The sequence below is a fragment of the Thalassophryne amazonica genome, chromosome 5 (assembly GCF_902500255.1).
Source record: "Thalassophryne amazonica chromosome 5, fThaAma1.1, whole genome shotgun sequence".
Taxonomy (NCBI): Eukaryota; Metazoa; Chordata; class Actinopteri; order Batrachoidiformes; family Batrachoididae; genus Thalassophryne; species Thalassophryne amazonica.
In genome coordinates, this window is record NC_047107.1 from 33,175,635 (window position 1) to 33,192,228 (window position 16,594).

The 16,594-nt window shown below is 47.1% G+C and overlaps 1 protein-coding gene across 1 annotated transcript in view; it reads right to left on the reverse strand.

Annotated features, from left to right (window-relative positions):
* prlhr2a (prolactin releasing hormone receptor 2a) overlaps nt 1–15,373 on the reverse strand; it is a 46,441-nt gene extending 31,068 nt beyond the window's left edge. Inside the window, exon 1 of the mRNA XM_034169942.1 lies at nt 14,900–15,373. Coding sequence (XP_034025833.1) covers nt 14,900–15,357 — 458 coding nt within the window. The 5' untranslated portion in view covers nt 15,358–15,373. The remainder of the gene's footprint in view (nt 1–14,899) is intronic.
* Between the last annotated feature and the right edge of the window lie 1,221 nt (nt 15,374–16,594).

The following is a 16,594-nucleotide window of genomic DNA, read 5'->3' on the forward strand; positions in this document are numbered from 1 at the left end:
TGTTTTATCATCCACGGGAAGCCCAAAATCACGCGGGAGGTAGAAGGAGTCTCATAAAACTCAATCTCCTCCCGATGATTCCCAGACACTACCAGAGTTACTGGCAGTGTCTTGTGTGTGATTAAAGGGAGAAGGGTGCCATCTAGTGCCCGCACCTTCAATGGTGAAGGGAGCGCCACTAGAGGGAGCCCCACTTCCCTTGCCCATCTGCTGTCCAGCAGATTCCCTTCTGACCCCGTGTCCACCAGTGCTGGGGCCTGAAGGGTTAGATCCCCACACAGGATCGTAACTGGGAGACGTGCAGATAGGCGTGTACGTCCCACGTGAATGTTATGACCCACCCTTAGCCCAGTCTCTAAAGGTGAGTGTTGTCGTTTTGGCCGTTTGGGGCAGTTTTTCTGTATATGCTCCTTTGAGCTGCAGAGAAAACACTCCCCGCGGGCCAGCCTCCTCATTCTGTCATCTGATCTCCCTTTGGCCCTGCTCGTCTCCCTAGCAACGTCAGTAGGGGAAGCTGTTGCCACACAGAGCACTGAGGCTGTGGAGCGTGGGGAGGGCAGAACCTTTTCGGACCCAGAAGGGAGAGGGACGGCGCGTGCCCGGCCACGTCCTTCGTCTCGCTCCTGACGGCGTTGTTCTAACCGATTGTCTAATCGTATAACTAGATCAATAAGCCTGTCCAAATCCCGCGACTCGTCCTTAGCCACCAGATGCTCCTTTAGGACCAGAGACAGTCCGTTTACAAAGGCGGCGCGGAGTGCAACAGTATTCCAGCCGGACCTCGCAGCCTCGATGCGGAAGTCGACTGCATACTCGGCTGCACTCCGACGCCCCTGTCTCATAGACAGCAGCACCGTTGAAGCGGTCTCGCCTCTATGTGGGTGATCGAACACCAATCTGAACTCCCTCACAAACTCAGTATACACCGTTAGGAGCCGTGAATTCTGCTCCCAAAGTGCCGTAGTCCAGGCGCGTGCCTCACCTCGAAGCAAATTAACCACATAAGCCACCCGGCTCGAGTCCAACGCATACATGACGGGACGCTGTGCAAAGACGAGCGAACACTGCATTAAGAAGTCTGCGCACGTCTCTACACACCCTCCGTACGGTTCCAGGGGACTTATGTATGCTTCAGGGGACGGTGGGGGGGGGTCGCTGAACGACCAGTGGAACGTCTGTATGCAGCACCAGGACAGCAGGAGGAGGAGCTGCAGCTGCACCCTGTGCGCGCGCCTCCACCTCCGCGGTGAGAGCCTCCATCTTGCAATTGAGTATATTGCTCTGCTCGGTCACTAAGTCCATCCGAGCAGTGAAGGCGGTTAAGATGCACTGCAACTCACCTAACACACCTCCTGCTGGCGCATGTGCACCCTGCTCTTCCATTGGTTGTTCAACGGATGGTTGACGCCCCTTGGAATCCATGACGTTGGCCGAGATATCCTGTTGGGAAAGTGTAGGGACACGGACCCACAACAGGGGGCGTAAATGAACCGGACAATGGATGAGCCAAAGAATAACAATTTACTGTTGTAAATGTGCACAACGACGTCGCCCGGTATGGCGGAGCCGGGGTCCCACCCTGGAGCCAGGCCTGGGGTTGGGGCTCGCGCGCGAGTGCCTGGTGGTTGGGTCTTAGCCCATGGGGCCCGGCCGGGCTCAGCCCGAAAGAGTGACGTGGGCCCGCCCTCCTGTGGGTTCACCACCTGCAGAGGGGGCCATGGGGGGCGGGTGCAGAGAGGATTGGGTGGCGGTCGAGGGCGGGTGGCCCAGCGGCCCGGTCCATACTCACAGCCCCTGGCTGTTGGGTCGTGGAATGTCACCTCGCTAGGGGGGAAGGAGCCTGAGCTTGTGCGGGAGGTTGAGAGATACCGACTAGAAATAGTCGGGCTCACCTCCACGCACAGCTTGGGCTCTGGTACCCAACTCCTGGAGAGGGGCTGGACGCTTCATTTTTCTGGCGTCGCCCATGGGGACAGGCGCAGAGCTGGGGTCGCATTGCTTATTGCTCCCCAGCTCAGTCGCCAAGTGTTGGAGTTCACTCCGGTGAACGAGAGGGTTGCGTCCCTACGCCTTCGGGTCGGGGACAGGTCTCTCACCGTTGTCTCGGCCTACGGGCCAAGCAGCAGTGCAGAGTACCCGACCTTCCTGGAGTCCCTGGGAGGGGTACTAGATAGCGCTCCGACTGGGGACTCCATTGTTCTCCTGGGGGATTTCAATGCCCACGTGCGGGACGACAGTGAGACCTGGAGGGGGGTGATCGGGAAGCACGGCCTCCCCGATCTGAACCCGAGTGGTGTTCAGTTGTTGGACTTCTGTGCTAGTCACAGTTTGTCCATCACGAATACCATGTTCGAGCACAAGGGTGTCCATAAGTGCACGTGGCACCAGGACACCCTGAGCTGGAGGTCGATGATCAACTTTGTAGCCGTATCATCTGACCTTCAGCCACGTGTCTCGGACACTCGAGTGAAGAGAGGGGCAGAGCTGTCGACTGATCACCACCTGGTGGTGAGTTGGATCCGCTGGGAGGGTAGGAAGCCGGTAAGACCTGGCAGGCCCAAACGTATCGTGAGGGTCTGCTGGGAACGACTGGTGGAACCCTCTGTCAGCGAGGTCTTCAACTCCCACCTCCGGGAGAGCTTCTCCCAGATCCCGGGGGAGGTTGGAGAAATGGAGTCCGAGTGGACCATGTTCTTCACCTCCATTGTCGATGCGGCTGCTCGTAGCTGTTGTCACAAGGTCTCTGGTGCCTGTTGTGGCGGCAATCCCTGAACCCGGTGGTGGACACCGGAAGTAAGGGATGCCATCAAGCTGAAGAAGGAGTCCTACTTATCTTTGTTGGTAGGTGGGACCCCAGAGGCAGCTGACAGGTACCGGCAGGCCAAGCGTGCCACAGCCCGTGCGGTCGCAGAGGCAAAAACTCGAGTCTGGGAGGAGTTCGGGGAGGCTATGGAGGAGGACTATCGGTCGGCCTCAAAGAGATTCTGGCAAACCGTCCGACGCCTCAGGAGGCGGAAGCAGCTCTCCACCCGCACCGTTTACGGTGCGGGTGGGGAGCTGTTGACCCTGACTGGGGATGTTGTCGGGCGGTGGAAGGAGTACTTCGAGGATCTCCTCAATCCCGTCGTCACGTCTTCCGAAGAGGAAGCAGAGACTGGGGACTCGGAGGCGGACTCATCCATTACCCAGGCCGAAGTCACCGAGGTGGTTAGAAAGCTCCTTGGTGGCAAGGCTCCTGGGGTGGATGAAATCCATCCTGAGTACCTTACGTCTCTGGATGTTGTGGGGCTGTCTTGGCTGACATGCCTCTGCAACATCGCATGGCGATCGGGGACAGTGCCTCTGGATTGGCAGACCGTGTCCCTCGGGGCACGCTGTGGGGAGTGCTCCGGGAGTATGGGGTCCGGGGTCCTTTGCTAAGGGCTATCCGGTCCCTGTACGACCGCAGCAGGATCTTGGTTCGCATTACCGGTAGTAAGTCCAACCTGTTTCCAGTGCACGTTGGCCTCCGCCAGGGCTGCCCTTTGTCACCGGTTCTGTTCATTATTTTTATGGACAGAATTTCTAGGTGCAGCCAGGGTGTAGAGGGGGTCTGGTTTGGGAACCACAGAATCTCGTCTCTGCTGTTTGCGGACGATGTGGTTCTGTTGGCTTCGTCAAATCAGGACCTTCAGCGTGCACTGGGGCGGTTTGCAGCCGAGTGTGAAGCGTCCAGGATGAAAATCAGCACCTCCAAATCCAAGGCCATGGTTCTCGACCGGAAAAAGGTGCTTTGCCCTCTTCAGGTCGGTGGAGTGTCGTTGCCTCAAGTGGAGGAGTTTAAGTATCTCGGGGTCTTGTTCACGAGTGAGGGACGGATGGAGCGTGAGATCGATAGATGGATCGGTGCAGCGTCTGCAGTGATGCGGTCGCTGTATCGGACCGTCGTGGTGAAGAGAGAGCTGAGTGGGGGGGCAAGGCTGTCAATTTACCGATCGATCTACGTTCCGATCCTCACCTATGGTCATGAGATTTGGCTCATGAACGAAAGAACGAGATTACGAGTACAAGCGACCGAGATGAGTTTCCTCCGCAGGGTGGCTGGGCACTCCCTTAGAGATAGGGTGAGGAGCTCAGTCACTCGGGAGTAGCTTGGAGTCGAGCCGCTGCTCCTCCACGTGGAAAGGAGTCAGTTGAGGTTGCTCGGGCATCTTTTCCGGATGCCCCCTGGGCGCCTCGCTGGAGAGGTGTCCCGGGCATGTCCCACTGGGACGAGGCCCCGGGGAAGACCCAGGACACGCTGGAGGGACTACATCTCTCGGCTGGCTTGGGAACGCCTTGGGGTTCCCCCGGAGGAGCTGGAGGAGGTGTGTGTGGATCGGGAGGTCTGGGTGGCTTTGCTTGAGCTGCTGCCCCCGCGACCCGACTCCGGATAAAGTGGAAGAAAATGGATGGATGGATGGAAATGTGCACAACGGAATACAGACGGAAACAGAATTTAAATTACAGTCAATTACACGAAGGGGGCGTGTGGGCAGGCTCGAGGATAGGAGAGCACCATCCAGAGAAGAGCCGGGCCCCACACGATTTCCACTGCCACTGGATCTGGAAACACACAGGAGACGCCAAGTCCTGATCTCCCCAGGTGGCTACCATCTCCAGCTGTCGGATCGGTACTGCTGGCAGGAAGCAAAAACAGTTTATGGTGGGTGTGTGCACACCCAGCAAAACAGTCAGCAAACAGTTCTTTTCCACTTGGAGGGAACACCTCCACCTCCAACTCTTAATCACAGTCACACAGGAACAATAACGTGCAGCGCCTGTATGACTACTTATCCGAGGAGCGAAGAGCGTCGTCTCCTCCCAGCTTCCAGCTGCTGACCAGTCAACAGGAACGCCTGCAAATGTTCAGAATGATTGTACGACACAAAACTACGGCTGAGTGTTTACCTTCCAGGTAGAGTGATATCTCAGCAGTGAGGTGGAGATGCTGCCCGGCTTTTGTGGTGATGGCTGATGAGTGACAGCTGGCAGGGGTGATGAGTGACAGCTGTCACTCCCGGTTGGTTCTGCAATGCGGCAGCGCCCTCTCGTGCCCGAAGCCTGCACTTTGGGCAGGGCGCCCTCTGGTGGTGGTGGACCAACAGTACCTCCTCTTCAGCAGCCCACACAACACAAAAAGGACAATAAAGCCACCAGACAGACTGAATTTGTAAGAAAAAGGATTACTGCACCCTGTCTGTAAGGAAAAAAAAAAAAAAATTTTTGAAGGTGCAGTAATAATTTTACAGAGGACAGTGGTATCCTAAAAGGAACCAGTAGGGGGCCTCAGCACTTTAAAAGGCTGGATCCACTTCTGTAGCGGGGACAGTGTTGTGGACTTAGGATGAGTGAGCAGCAGGTGGAATTGCTGTGTACAGCTGTAATAAAGTTTGTTGTTTTTTACCCACACTTCTGTTAAACACAACACTTTCCACCTCTTAAATAACTTGTTGTCCTTGTGGGACATGCCCACACTTCTGTCCACCTAACCTGCCTTCCTAACCCTATACACCCCCACATGGTGGCATACACACATTACAGGTACAGTGTAAATTTAAAAATAATATACAAATAATGAATGTCTGAGTGCAATGGTAAGAATATTTCATGAGGTAAAAGATGGAATATTCCATCTTTCATCTTATATATTCTTTCCATTGCATGAACAGACATTATTTGTTTTATATAATGCCTAACAATGCTGATGATGTAGTCTGTACCTGATGCCATGTATTGACTCCATGTACAGACTGCAGCCTGCTTTCCTCAGTCCAATGAATAATCATGACAGAAATTTACAAAGCTCTTAATCCGACAGCGCTTCTACTCAGTGGTGGGCACAGCTAACCAGAAAGTTAGCTTTGATAATCAGCTAACTCAAAAGTTATCTTTTATGAACCTAAACCAATAAACCACCAAAAAATTTATCAGAAGCTACAGCTATGAGCACATGCTTTCAGTATTGTCTCCGATACACTGTCAGCTACTAACAAGCCAATTTTGAGTTTTAACACCGCAGTCGTTTCTGGTAGAGTCAAAGGCGATCACAAACCCAAACAATGAGTCAGCACTTCTGTCTTTGTGCACTCTGCCCACTGCTGGAGCTCCTGTTTGCTACATATTTTGCAGCAGTGAAGCAGTTGAGGCCTGACCGCCAGGCTGCCACACAAAAAAAACCAAAAGTCATTACTCCTTAATAGCATACAGCAGCCCTGCTGTGAGGCAGAGGCCTTGGAAACTAAAGCAGTTTCGACTTATGGTTTTGATTTATAAATCAAATTAATCCAGATAGAATAAATCCATTAATGTCATTTCTGTAATTTGTACAAAGTTAAAATATAACACATAGCTATCTTTTAATTTTAAATAATGCTGAAGTTTTGTAACAAACGCATATAGATGCCAAAGGGATTATGGGTAAAATGAGCCTCCGCTAACACTGATTGGTTGACTCATTAATTCTATGTAAAAACCAACATGTTAATGTGACGTGTGTGTTAATGTTTACATATAAATGTGCTTTTGTAAAATATGCCATTTTTTTTCCATTTGTTAAAAAAAGCCACTTGCAAAGGCCAGAAGTCAAGTTGTGATTAGACAACCGTCTGATATAACTGGGGTCAAAATGCATAGAACACTGCCATCTACTGGCACCCAGATGCTCAGACCCTAACCCATAATCCTTTGTGCACCAGAGAGTTGCTGCGGTTTAAACAGCACAGAGAGAATCCACATGACGACAACTGTAAATGAACATTATGCTTTTCATCCACTGCAGCAAGAGGCTGCAGCAACTCTCTGGCGTGCAAAGGATTATGGGATATCTCAATATTTAGGGTGAATACTGCCATGAACACTACTGGCCAGGAGATGGCAGTAGAGACCCTGAAAACTTGCTAAAACAAATATTCCAAATAAATAATCCGTGTCTGCTATGTTTAATCTGCGTGGAATTTAATAAATGCAAACTGAATTTCAGACATCTTATATATATTACTCTTGAACAAAGACAACAGTGTAGGACATAAGCAGGACATTAAAGAGTAAACAGGAAGTGATTACAGCTCACAGTGATTCCAACTGAAAATAATGGAGAAGCAACCTGAGCTTCTTCTGGCATTTTTACATAAAACAAACACAATAACAATGTCAGTGAGTTTTAGGCACAATATACAAAGGGTTTAATGCTGTTGTCTGTGTGGAGCCTGGTCAAAGCGGCTCAAATGCATTTGTCCTGTCTTGTGGAGACTGTGGAGACAGCATGTCCACACTAAAACCTTCAAAATTAGTGCATTACTTTAAAACTAAAACATATATCTGATATTTTCACTTTATAAACTTCAGATGTGACATCAAATAACTTAATTAGTTTAGTTAAAATTTTAACCATAAGTTAAAACTGTATGCCTCTGGATGACTTGGGTAATATTGCCAACAAGTCAATATGCTGTCAAAAGAAATTGTCATTTTTTTTGTCTTGCTTTCTTTCTTTTCTGTGACGAGTTCTCCTTTTTGTGAAGATAACTGTTCTGCTGATGCAGTGGTGGGCACACTTCCGATAACAGATAATTATCGAAGATAATGTTTTCATTATCAGGTTATCTTTTTAGATAACTTTAAGAACGATTATCGGACTAATTATCTTTCTGATAACTTTTAGACCGATAACATAGTAAACCAAGCTGAACAGCAGCAAACATTTTTAAAATTTAAAATCAATTGAGACCTACCTGTTGAAAGTTTCCTAAGAGATGTATAGTTCTACACTCTGCAAACAGAAGCGAGCTAGTTTCAGGAGAAACCACTCTACCCTCTGCAGACTAAGAAGAACTGGTCACAAAAAAAAAAAAAAAAATTCTTTAACACCGTACTGATACACTGGCAATATCACCCACGTCATCCAGAGGCATACATTTTTAACTTATGGTTCAGATTTTAACCAAACTAATTTTGGACAAGTTATTTAAAATTACTGTCATGCCTGACGTTTTATAAAATGGCCAATGTATGGCCTTGCCTTACAATATAAAGCGCCTTGGGGCAACTGTTTGTTGTGATTTGGCGCTATATAAATAAAATTGATTTGATTTGATTTGATGAAGTGAAAACATCAGATATATGTTTTAGTTTTAAAGTAATGTGCTCATTTTTAAGGTTTTGTGAGCACATGCTGTGCCCAGCAGTGCATTATGGGTAATCTCACTATGTTCATGACAGGACAAATGCATTTCAGACACTCTGTTCAGGCTCCACGGACAGCAGCATTAAACTCTAGTGCCTAAAACTCTCATGAATATATTCTCTGGGTTTATAGATGTTATTGTATTTGCGTTTGTTAAATTCCACTCATCTTAAATCACTATAGCAGACACAGATTATCTGGGATTTTGTTTTGGCAAGTTTTCAAGGCCTCTACTGCCATCTACTGCCATGAGCAGTAGTGTTCATGGCAGTATTCGCCCTAAGTACTAAGCGTCTGGGCACCAGTAGATGACAGTGTTCTATTTATTTGGACCCCGGTTATATCAGATGGTTGTCAAATCAACTTTTTCGCTTTGCAAATGGCTTTTTTTTTTACAAATTAAGTTTAAAAACAAAACAACAACAGCAAAAAACATTACAAGACAGCTCTGCGGTGTTTGCACATGCACAGTGCGAGCGGTTGGATGCTTGTAGCTCTTCAGGAGCAGGATACCCTCATGACGGCCGACCAGAATAATATCAAACAGGTTTGATTTTCATTCGACCATACGATCGGCGATCAGGAGGTGGTCGTGAGATGCTAAACGCAGCTTGTTACTTCATGTACACTACACAATGCGGAATGGAATTTGTTTTATATGACATCTAAATAGATCATTTTATTAATTTTATTGATATTTAAGGTGATGGTTCCGCTCTGGGAATCATGGTGGAAAGGTTTGTGTGTCCCCATGAACCTCAGAGTTGCATTGTCTGGAGCCTTCATGCTCCTGGCAAACTGGTCTCAGGCGAGGGGTCTGACTAAGAATGGTTCACAATGACTCCATTGAAAAATGTGGAAGAGCAAACATGACCGAGAGGAAGCCCGGGGTCCCTGTCTGGAGACAGGCCTGGATGGGGGGCCCATCAACGAGCGCCTGGTGGCTGTGTTTGCCACGGGCACAGCCTTAAAAGGCAACACGGACTTTCCATTTCCACCTTGTGTGTTCACCACCCACAGGGGGAACCGCTGGGGTCAGGTACACTGTCCCATGGGTGGCAGTGAAAGTAGAGGGCCTTGACTAGCTATATCTGGGTGTGTGGAATGTCACCTCACTGTGGGGAAAGAGCCGGAGCTTGTGCAGGGAATGGAGCACTAACAGTTAGATCTGGTGAGCTTCACTTACACGCACAACCTCAACTCTGGAACCACTTTCCTTTCTAGGGGTTGGACCTTATTCTTCTATGGATTTGCCCAGGGTGTGAGGCCCCTATGTTGGAGTTTACCCCGGCAGATGAGAGAGCTGCCTCCCTGTGCCTTTGGCAGGGTGGGGTGTGGACTCTGACTGTTGTGTGTATATATGCACCGAACAGCAGTTCAATGTATTCAGCTTTCTTGGAGTCGCTGACTGGAGTCCTATGGGGGACTCCATTGTTCTGCTGGGGGACTTCAATGCACATGTGGGCAATGACAGAGACACCTGGAGAGGCATGATTTGGAGGAACAGTGTCCCTGATCTAAACCCAACTGGTAGATTGTTGTTGGACTTCTGTGCTAGTCATGGATTGTCAATTTCAATTTATTTCAGTTTCAATTTAGTTGCATTTACATAGCGCCAAATCACAACAAAGTTGCTTCAAGGTGCTTCACGCAAGTAAGGTCTAACCTTACCAATCCCCAGAGCAAACACACAGGTGACAGTGTTAAGGAAAAACTCAGAGGGATCCATCTGAGGAAGAAACCTCAAGCAGACCAGACTCAAAGGGGTGACCCTCTGCTTGGGCCATGCTACTGACACAAATTACAAAATAATTCACAAAACAAATATACAGGAAATGTTGCCGGTGCACAGGACAGGAGGGTTTCAGGAACAGATACTACACCCATCTCTGAATGGAGCCACACCTCAAACAAAGACAAAAGAAAAAAACAGAATCAGACATCAGAAAGACCAAAAATACAGTATAATTTGTCAGCATTAAGCAACAAAAAAAACAAAAGAAATACTAAGGTGATCGCCGGCCACTAGCCCTAAGCTTCAATAAAAGACCCAGAATTTAGATAAAGTTGAGGCTGCGAGTCGCTCCGTTTCCTAATAAAATTAATTTAAAAGAGTAAAAAGCATAGTACTATACTATGCCTGTATGCTAGCCATATGAAAGGGAAAATAAGTGCATCTTAAGTCTTGACTTGAAAGTCTCTACAGAATCTGACTGTTTTATTGAGGCAGGGAGATCATTCCACAGAACAGGTGCACAGTAAGAGAAAGCTCTGTGACCCGCAGAATTTTTATTCACCCTAGGGACACAAAGTAGACTTGCACCCTGACAACACAAAGCCTGTTGGTTTTGTATTTTAATTATATTCATTTTTGGGTTTTTCTTTATGTTCAGGTTTTGTTTGCTTTGCGTTTTTCTTACTGCACGCTCTTGTCTTGTGTTTGGGTTTGGATCTTGTCCCTTTTCTTGCCTCATTATTCCTTCACCATGCAAATTGAACCTTTTGCCTGTTTTTGACCTCGTGTACATCTCATGACTTGGATACCGCTGCTGATTTTGGCTTGCCTTGCTGTGCACTGACATTTGCCTCTTTTTTCAGTAAATACTTTTTCTCACTCCACATCGCTGTGAGTCTTCCATTTGTGTATAGCTTTTTAGGGTCCATGTTCCTGACAGCATGTTCTTGATGCTCGGGTGAAGAGAGGGGCAGAGCTGTCAACTGATCACCATCTGGTGGTGAGTTGGATCAGAGGGTTGGAGAGGACCTTGGACAGACCTGGTAAGCCCAAACGGATAGTGCAGGTGAGCTCAAAACATCTGGAGGAGCCCACAGTCCGAAACATCTTCAACTCACATCTCCAGCAGAGCTTTTCTGGCATCCCTGTGGATGTTGGGAGCATTGAACCACAATGGGCAATAGTATTCAAAGCTTCCATTGATGAAGCTGCAGCAGGGAGCTGTGGCCTGAAGGTCTTGGGTGCCTGAAGGGGCATCACCACTCAAACACCTTGGTGGACACCGGCGGTTAGGGAAGCTGTCCGACTGAAGGAGTCCTTCTGGGATATGTTATGTTGGAGGACGCTGGAAGCAGTTGCAAGGAACCCACAGGCCCAAAGGGCTGCTACCTAAGACTGCTTCATCCATTGCATTTGCCAGGTAGGTTCCATTGTTTCATCTATTGCTAAATGGTCCTCGTACTAACTGCCAGCACAAGACCATTATCCACTAAATTTATGAGGGATCTTTCTGCCATTGCATTCAGTTTTGGTGAGACTGCAACACAAATTACATTTATTTAAAATAATAGACTTTATAACAAAGGAGAATAAACTCAGGAATTTGAAGATATTTTGAACTTCACTGCCATGCCTTTTCAACAAACCTTTGAACTTTCTAGCCATGTGCTGGGGGAGGACATGCAGGTGGTTGGTGTGACAGAGGAAGATGCAGAGGACAGAGTGAGATGGAAACAATCGATCTGCTGAGCAGCCCGAAAGAAGAAGCAGGTGGTTTGTTTGTTTTTTCCCAGTTTACCAGTGTCATTTTTTGCAGTCGTCTTTAAGACATTGTGACAATGGTTTTGAGGGCCAGTGTGCAGAATATTAAACTGACGTCAATGTGGAGCTGTAACAAGTGGCATAAGAGGAGTTAAAAGAATGCCTCAGACTGTGGCTTTTATTGTCTTTCTGCTGCTCACATTATGCGTTGAATTTCTGGGCACACATCTGCAATTGAGATGCCTTGCAGGCTTTGACATGAAGCATTTTGTCAAGTTTGTTACTTGTGTCATGCAAAAAGGACTTGTCTGAGTACACAGACAGGGAAAATGATTTAACGATTTACAGCAAAGTTGAGTGAGCACCAGTGGTGTAACAATCACATTATTTTGTTTTATCAATATCGTTTTTTGAATGATGGAAATAAAAAGTACAAAAACAACACACACACACACACACACACACACACACACACACACACACACACACACACACACACACACACACACACACACAGACACACACACACAGGTATATTCAGTGTTTAAAAAAAAAGAACCAATGGCTTCTGTAACTATGTGAGTCACAGGAAGGCAAACAGAAGCACAAGTGTGACGGAGGCCAGCAATAGTATAAAATTAATGAACGTTTATGAGTTCAATGGTACAAATATTTCATGAGGTGAATGCTGAGTTGAATGGTACGTTCCAGCTTTCACTGAATGACATATTCGTTCCACTGAAAACATTCATTATTTGTTTTAAATAACAGCGGAAATAGATCCTTGTCATTTGACATTTTATTGATTTATAAACAACAGAAAAGGGACTTACATTTTGGTGTGCATCACCGGTGCTTTTACGTCAGCAGTTTAAGACGAAGGTTAAAAAGCAGCCCAAAATTGTTCTCAGTCAACTTGCAAAAACATTTCTGAGGATATAGTCTGTGATGCCGTGCACTGACTTCGTGTACAGACTACTGTCTGCAGTTTCCCCACTCCAGTGAAAAATCACTTCGGAAATTTGTCCCGCTCTTCATCCTAACAGCTCTTCATGCCTCCAGATGGCTTATGGCGTAGTGGATTTGATTTTTTTGTGTTAGAAGAATTAGCACCATCAATTAGCTCCTTCAAATCCTTATCCATCAGCAAAACAAACTCTACAATTTTTAACTAAATGCTGCTCCTGTGTGGTTGCAAGCTGCAACGGTACAAAACATCCATCCATGCATCTTCTACCGCTTAGTCCAATTAAGGGTCGCGGGGGGCTGGAGCCTATCCCAGCAGTCATAGAGCGCGAGGCGGGGTACACCCAGGACAGGACGCTAGTCTGTCGCAGGGCCACAAATGGACAAACAGACACACCCACACACACACCTACGGACAATTTTAAAGATTCCAATCCACCTAACCTGCATGTCTTTGGATGTGGGAAGAAACCGGAGCACCCGGAGGAAACCCACGCAAACATGGGGAGGGTACAAAACATATGGAACCAAATTTGCATGGTAAATGTAGCACAACATAAATGGGACAAATAATCCATGTCATGTGACATACAAAGCACCAATCAAATGACAACGATCCAACTCAGCTGTTATATAGTAGTCGATAGACCATTTCGGAGTTCCGAGTGCGCATGTCAGGAATCCACTTCCGGTCGCCGCTATTGTTACAAACAAACCCACGTACGCGCACATCAGGCACTGCTTTCTGTTGTATCCGGCTTTGTTTTCATTCATGCAATTCATGCTTATTTCTTTCTCAACACTTGGCCTTCAGTGATCCACAGCTCCCAGACCAGCAGCAGATGTTCAACTGGTAGTAGAGGCAAGACAGGCAGGATATGTGCAGTGAAAGACTGTGGGAATAGCACATAATCTATTGAGAGATGGAAGCAGAGAGTGTGTGGACTACACAACTGCAGGTTTGCATCTGGGGATTGTGATTGCCCAAGGCCATTTCAGCTATTCCCATTCCCAACTGAGCCAGCCAGGAGAGCAGAATGGACAAAGTTAGTGACCAGAAAGCAGCTGGGCTCTGGCTATGTAAAGAACTGGACATCCAACAAAAATTCTCGTGTCTGCAGTGTACACTTCACTGATGGGAAGCCAAACCCAACACTTCAACTTGGCTATGAGCTAAACCAGGTATGTGATAATAAAGTTTAGTGCTTGTTGATCCCTCCTCCACTACAGTGACATTTAGCTTTTTCATGTTTTTGTGCAGGCTGGTGACCAGTTTTACTTGCCTGAAGAAGTTTTTCACTTGCACACTTTTTCATTTCCTACCAGAAAAGCTTCTGAATATCGTTTTGTTGTCAAATTGGTGTGATTTAGATGCAAAATGTCCCCGAAGAGCGTGTGCTCATGAGCGATATACTGTTTTGCCGAAGCGAGTGAAGCACGGGGGTTTGTTTGTAACACTGGCATCCCATCAACCCCTGCGCACGCGGAACTCCAATAAGGTCTATAGGCCCCACTACCCCAATAGCTAAATGATACTCGGGCCGCTCAGGCTAGAGCCTGGGTTTTAAGACAGCTGGTCAGAGTGTCCGCCTCCCATGCCGGTGATTGTGAGTTTGTGTCCCAGGGGGAGCGAGTGGGAGGAGTTATTTATTTTAGAGATATGGAGATGGATCAACCAATCCATCCCCATATCTCTAAAATAACCATTTATCTGCAGCAGCCAGGTGGATATCCCAGTAGGTGGTAAAGATTTGGTCAAAACTGGTTTTGGGTTCATAGATTATTTTGCTGCTGGAGGAGTCTCTCAGTGAGTCATGAAGAAAGCCAAACATCAAGTATGGTTGTCCAGAGGTGTAAAAGACAACTACAATGACATTGTCCATATAGTCAAGTTTTTTTTTTTTCTGAACACAGTGAAAATGAAGGATTTAAATATTTTAAATTACAAATTTGTATTTGAAGGATTCTGGTGAGTTTTCCACTTAAAACAAACAAAAAAAAGGACAAAGGCACTCTGTTGAAGAAAAATATTAAGAAGTCTTTAATCAAACATGACAAAAAATTCAAATCTCCTGGGCCTACATGTCAGGATTTTTTATTTTGTGTATCTAGGTTTTTCACTTGTTCTGGACAACTGCACAAGCACTAAGACTCAACCCTGCCACTGATCAAAGGAAACAATCCATCATTCAAAGCTGTGTATTTCAAAGGTCTTGCTGCAATGCAGAACTTACCTATCCACACCAATAGCAGTTAGAGTGAAGACTGACACGTAGACTGTGACCGGCTGGATGAGATACACCAGGTAGCACATAAAACGGCCAAACACCCAGCCTTGTGGGTTGAAGGCATAGGCCAGTGTGAAAGGTATACACGTAGCACACATCAGCATGTCCGAGAAGGCCAGATTTCCAATAAAAAAGTTAGTGACGTTGTGCATCTTGCGGGTTCGACATATAACGTAGAGGAGCAGGTAATTGCCAAAGATGCCCACAAGAGCCACTAGAGTGTAGCAGGGAATGATGAGAGGTTTGAAGGACTGCAGCAGTTCCACACCCTCAAACTGCCAGCTGCGCTTGGAGGAGACATTTTGCAAGGGCACCTCAAAGACCTGACCGCCACTGCTCCCGTTCACATCACTCAGACATGGAGGAGTGAGCTCCGCTGCACAGCCGCTGCCCGTGCCCTCCATCAGAAAAACGCCAAGATCAACCTGGAAGAGTGACATCAGGATGCAGGTTCACCAGTGTGTACGTTAACTATCAAAACACTGCACAGGCTTTCACTAGAGCCATTTTAAATCTCAGGCGAGTGACAGATACTGTAAGCACACTGTCACAGTCTGTGTGAATCAACACCAGCTGCCTTTTACTGCACTCCTGTGCAAATGCGGATAAACCCAACACTGACTGCTGCAGTCACAATAGGACTTACGAGCTTTTAACAGCTTATTTTTGTGTCACATGTAATTGAAAATTTCTGTGCAGACAGATGCTAATATAAAATATAATGCAATACTAAATACCCTTGGCCGTATGCGCATGTACCCTCTGCAGAAGGACGTGCATGTGAGCACACATGAGCTTTTGAACAGACCGGAACCTTTGACCACGTGTGATGCGTGTGAATGCTGACGTCCGCAAAATGTCTTGTAAATCATTCCAGAGGTGTTAATACGTTACAAAAACAACCTTTTCGGTTTTACAAATGTTTATTTCTTGCTAGTGTAGCAAAGTGAAGTCTGGATTGAAAAGATGTTCCCGCTAGATTAACTAACGGGGAATTCCCCTCTGTCCAAGGCAAATTTCTCCTTAGGGAGACAAATAAAGACACTTTGACCTTTGACTTTGGTCCCCTTTGGCTGACCTGGTAGAGTTCTGGTCTTTAGTTCGAGCAGTCCAGTGTTCGATCCCACCACCGTCCCGGCCACAAAGGTCTTACGGTCACAATTGGCGTTGTCGGCAGGATATGAGTAGTCACAGAACATGCTTAAATGCACCAGTGACTTTAGGACGAAGTAAAAAAAAAATGGTGGGCATATATGTAGCAAGATGAAGTCCAGACTGAAAAGACGTTCCTGCTAGCTTGGCTAACGGGGAATTTCCCTTTGGCTGACCTGGTAGAGTTCTGGTCTTTAGTGCGAACAGTCCGGGGTTTGATCCCACCACCGTCCCGGCCACAAAGGTCCTACGGTCACTAGTTTTTACATAATACATGAGAAACATGTTAGATGTACGTAGAAACACAGCGGTTTCGGAGTGGATTCCACCATCTTGAATTATCAGCCAGGGAGAGACCAGCCAGTGATGTCGCAGTGCTTCTCTACTCTGATTGGCTGTCACCTTGTCCTTGCCAGAATGTCGACCCCCCCCCCCCCCCCCCCCCAAAAAAAAGTGGATTTGCATGATCCATAGCATAAAAATAGGAAA